This window comes from Nicotiana tomentosiformis, chromosome 10, assembly GCF_000390325.3.
Source record: "Nicotiana tomentosiformis chromosome 10, ASM39032v3, whole genome shotgun sequence".
Classification (NCBI taxonomy): Eukaryota; Viridiplantae; Streptophyta; class Magnoliopsida; order Solanales; family Solanaceae; genus Nicotiana; species Nicotiana tomentosiformis.
This window is the reverse complement of record NC_090821.1, coordinates 45269904-45275417: the sequence shown is the minus strand read 5'-3', so window position 1 is coordinate 45275417 and position 5514 is coordinate 45269904. Positions and strand designations below refer to the sequence as shown.

At 31.3% G+C, this 5514-nt stretch overlaps 1 protein-coding gene across 1 annotated transcript; it reads left to right on the top strand.

Moving 5' to 3' along the window:
- The first annotated feature begins 2641 nt into the window (after window positions 1–2641).
- LOC138900639 (uncharacterized) lies at window positions 2642–4752 on the top strand. Its single transcript, XM_070187751.1, has 2 exons — window positions 2642–2947; window positions 3551–4752. Exon 2 carries the CDS (start codon window positions 3558–3560, stop codon window positions 4500–4502), a length of 945 nt encoding a protein of 314 aa, XP_070043852.1. The 5' UTR covers window positions 2642–2947; window positions 3551–3557; the 3' UTR covers window positions 4503–4752.
- The last annotated feature ends 762 nt before the right edge of the window (window positions 4753–5514 follow it).

The window sequence follows — 5514 nt, the reverse complement described above, 5'->3', positions numbered from 1 at the left end:
GGTGTAAAATGAGGCACATATATTTTATGTGGCTATAAATCATTGCATAAAGGTAAATTGTTTCCAAATAAGGAAATTGATCATTCTTTTTGGCACGGACTAAAAAGGAAATAAGTTCACATAAATTGAAACGGAGGGAGTATATGTTATGACCGCTGCAAAGTGTGGCCTAACATTACGTAGTGGATAAATCATAGAGATCGGAGTTCATATTTTAGTTGCCAAAAAAAATATTACTCCCTCCATTCCAATTTATGTGAACCTGTTTGATTTGGCACGAAATTTAAGAAAAAATAAAGACTTTTGAAATTTGTGGTCCTAAACAATTCAAAAAGGGGCCCAGAGTATTTGTGTGGTTATAAAAGTTTCTCATTAAGGGTAGAATTGTAAGTTTAAGTCAAATTGTTTCCAAATTTAGAAATGGGTCATTCTTTTTGGAGCGAACCAAAAAGAAAATATGTTCACATAAACTGGAACGGAGGGAGTGAGTGATTTTTTAATTCGATACATGTTCGTGTGAAAGGTATGTAGCAGGTTTTTCGTGCAATGAGAAAAGTGTGTGCAACTTATCAAGACACCACCATAATCAAAATAAAATATTTACGCTGTATATAACTTTAAGGGATAATCATAATAATCTCGGGATAGAATTTGAAATTGTATTTATTTCATGTTTGACTGTAGGTATTAACTAATCCTAGTATATGTTTTACGCCAAAATAGTGAGATTAACTATCCCATATAAAAGATGGCCGAATAGCTAATCCCATGGAATATCCTGCCCCATATGATATCCTCGTTTATCCCACCGTTATACCAAATGACCCATAACCTTTATAAATATAAACCTAATACCAAATGCACTTTGAAGGCGAGAGGGAATTTGCTACAGGTTAATAAGATTCATAAATCATTTTTTTCTGTCAACAGTGTTTCATTTCATGAAGATGTGAATCAAACATGTGAGTTGTCGCATGTTGTTGGATTCCGACAGAATTGCATGCTGTATGTGAAAAAACATTTACTGATAATAACAACAGAAATTATGTGGAACCTAGAGCAATTTGGAAATCAATCAATCATATGATTGTCTAATCCATTAGAAAAGCAAAAGCTGCTGCATGCATTTTGTTTGTTATTCAATCAAATAGCTGTTTGATTGGTAATGTAATTGAGACAAACGCGTCGCCAACACCAACTGGCCCAACTTAATGCAACAAACTCTTACTCTTTAAAATAATTTGTTTTTACATTATTTCTTTATTATGGTGTACTTAATATATGTAGTATATATGTTACTCCTATGTGCTAGTTATTAGACTACTTTTATTCTTTTGAATATTTCATGTATAAAGAGTTGGAAAAAGATTTTGTCGGATACCTTAAGGAATGATGAGATTGTAGGAAGATTTTATGGGTTTTTGGAAAAGGAATGCTAGCAGTGAGGGAATGATTAATAATTTGATTTATAATAATATGGAACAGTAGTAAACTTGAATACACATCAAATCATCAAACCTGAAAAGTATTAAATAAATTTTGATTCTTCACTTAAAATTGGTAGATAAGAGAATTAAACAATTTCTAAACTATAGAGAGTTAGTGTTTTGTAAGAAAACGATAAACACTAGAGACTCTTGGCCATAATCTTCAGCAAATTACTAACACTTCACCGTAGCTAAACGTTTTTTCGACTTGATTTTTTCGATCTCTTCACGTAATTCCTTTTCCCATGTCTGTTTTTTCTCGTTGATTTGTTGTTCATCAAATTCTTCACCCATCAGCAATGCAATTTCTTTTTCTGTTTTCAGATTCAAAGTCTTTTTTATGTTTTTTCTTTGGTCTTGTAACGTTAACTTCACTTGTTTTATCTCTTCAAATAATTCCTTTTTCCACATCTCTTTTTTCTTGAAATTGTTCTGCTGAGAGCAAGCCATTGGAGAATAAAAACTTTGGACGGAGAAAGAAAATATCGAGAATGAGAGAATTAAGCAATTTTGGGGCAGAGAAACAAAAATATATGAGAACGAATAGTAATACTACGGAGCAATTTGGGCAGAGGAAGAGAATGAGGGAATAGTAGTAATAGTGAGGAGCAACAATATATATATAATGCTTTCCTATTCCTATCTTCAATAGGAAAGGGAAGTTTGATTCAATTTTGTAGTTTGGGAGAAAACGATTCTTTCCTATCTCGTATAGGAATTCACAATCACGTGTTTAACCAAAATTGAGACAAACGCGTCGCCAACACCAAGTGGCCCAACTTGATGCAACAAACTCTTACTCTTTAAAATAATTTATTTTTACATTATTTCTTTATTATGGTGTACTTAATATATATATATATATATATATATATATATATATGTTACTCCTATGTGCTAGTTATTAGACTACTTTTATTCTTTTGAATATTTCATGTATAAAGTGTTGGAAAAAGATTTTGTCTGATACCTGAAGGAATTATGAGATTTGTTGGAAGATTTTATGGGTTTTTGGAAAAGGAATGCTAGCAGTGAGGGAATGATTAATAATTTGATACAGATTTCTTGCGAAATGAAGTAGTTAATCAAGAGTATAACTAGCCAAGAACGTGCCTTCTTTTATAAAAGAAATTAAATTATGTTGGATGTCTACTCTTCCTCCATGATCTTCTCAAATGCTTAATGACATATTCAATGACATATTTCTATGCTTAATGACATATTCAATGACATATTTTTATTCACTTTTCATGCCTATATAAAGGCCTTGTAATAGATAGGAAAAACACACAATTGAAGAAGAAATAAGAATCTGTCTTCCTCTCTTTCTCTCTATATATCTTAGCTTGTTTTTCCTTGTTCGATATTGTTATTTTGAGTTATATTTATAACACGTTATCAGCACGATTGTCACCTTCATTTTTACAATCACATCCTAGTTGTGTTCGATTCTCCTTCAGGTATATTACTATATATTCTTTTAGTTTATGATAATATATATGCACCAATATGCTATTTATTAACAAATTCATATACTGTTAAGCATTTATTTTAGTTGATCATGTTACTGAAGTTCTCTTACCTTGCTTATTATTAAAGAAAATATAAGATATAGATCTTAAGTGCGTTAAACTAACAAAAAATAATTTAATAAATATGTGTGGACTTAAGTAGAACAAAACTTATCTTCAAGACATTCTACATAAATAAAATAGTGATAACCAAGGTGACAAAGTAATTATTATACATACTAGTTTAAATTACTTTACAATTGGTGGAAAGTAATATTTGAATACATTCACTCTTATCACCGTATATGGTTATTCCTCAAATTCACGTTTATAATAAATTACTTTTCTTTTACTATACTAAATATATCTCTTTGTGTTTATTCATATACTCCATAATTCTTGTTTATTGGACATATATATATTATATGTTACTTTTTATACTACATATTTGAGGTGATCAACTTCTTAGTTAGTTGTCTGATTTATTTTTATAAGTATATTTTCATTGAAAATTATTTGTATTTGTTCTAACCCATTTACTTTTGTGATTAGTTTCAATATGTCAAACTTGTCAAAGCTTGAATTTGTGGCACTAGACATTACCGGGAAGAATTATTTATCATGGGTCCTTGATGCTAAAATTCACCTTGACGCTAAAGGTCTTGGAAATACTATTATACAAGAAAATGAGGCATCAAATCAGGATAAAGCAAAGGCCATGATTTTCCTTCGTCATCATCTACATAAAGGGTTAAAAACTGAGTATTTAACTGTAAAAGATCCACTTGAGTTATGGATTAATTTGAAGGATCGATATGACCACCTAAAACTTACGGTATTACCGAAAGCTCGGTATGAATGGATACATTTAAGGTTGCAAGACTTTAAAACCGTAAGTGAGTATAATTCGGCTATCTTTAAAGTAAGTTCTCTATTAAAATTATGTGGAGACACTATCACAGATGAGGACTTATTAGAAAAAATATTTTCTACTTTTCACGCTTCAAATGTGGTGCTACAACAGCAATACCGTAAAAACAGTTTTAAGAAATATTCTGAGTTAATCACATGCCTACTTGTGGCAGAGCAGAATAATACTCTATTAATGAAAAATTATGAAGCCCGTCCCACTGGGTCAGCACCATTCCCGGAAGTGAATGTTGTAGCAGCATATGATAAGTCTGAAAGAAAACAAAATAATTACCGTGGTCGTGGACATAGTCGTGGACGTGGACGTGGCAGGGGACGAAATAATTATCGTTATTATGGTGGAAGTAAACAGGAGAATAATAAGAGTTCTCAAATTAATCCTTCAAAAGGTAAAATTAGTATGTGTCACCGATGTGGTATGAAAGGTCATTGGGCACGCATTTGTCGTACGCCAGATTATTTTGTCAAACTTTATCAAGCCTCCCTTAGAAAGAAAGAAAATAATGTGGAGGCACACTTGACCTTTCAAAATAATGATGATGAAGTAGGTCCCTCAAACAAATATGATTTCTGAGGCACATCTTGCATATAAAGATGATGATTTTGGAGGCCTAGCAAATATTACTCATTTAGAAGATGGAGACTTCTTTGAGGATATTGACTGAAGAACTAATCATCTTACTGGGAATGAAGCTATAATAAAAGTTGTTATTTTGTTATGTTTGCAACTAGTTTATTTTTCTTAAGTGTATTTTCCTAATGTATCATGTGTTGCTAGTTTCTACATTCCTAATGTATTTCTTAATATATATTTTGTTTGTCTTTCGTATTTCTTATAATGTACTTTTTGATTTTTTTTATGAAGAATATGAAAATTTTTCGGTCTTCAGTTGGACTCAAGATTAATAAAGATGATATATGTCTTCTGGATAGTGCTACAACACACACTATTTTAAGAGATAAGAGATATTTCTCTTATTTGGTAATGAAAGAAGCCAATGTTAATACAATATCCGGTAGTACAAAATTAATTGAAGGTTCTGGAAGAGCCAATTTATTACTACCAGGAGGAACAAATTTGGCTATTGATGAAGCACTATATTGTAGTAAATCTCAAAGAAACTTATTAATTTTCAAAGATATTCGCCAAAATGGCTACCATATTGAGACTACAAATGAGGAAAAGATTGAATATCTTTATATTACTACAATAATGTCTGGTAAGAAATATATGCTTGAAATGTTACCTGCTCTTTCCTCCGGCTTATACTACACAAGTATTAGCAAGATTGAAACGCATGCCATAGTAAATGAAAAATTTACTAATCAAGATAATTTTATTATTTAGCATGACCGGTTGGGTCATCCTGGTTCTACTATGATGCGTAAAATAATTGAGAATTCACATGGACATTCAATGAAGAACCATAAGATTCTTCAATTTAAAGAATTCTCTTGTGCTGCATGTTCTCAAGGCAAATTAATTATTAGACCATCAGCTATTAAAGTTAGGATGAAATCCCCTACATTTCTGGAACGTATACAGGGTGATATAGTGGGCCCATTCACCCTCCATGTAGACCATT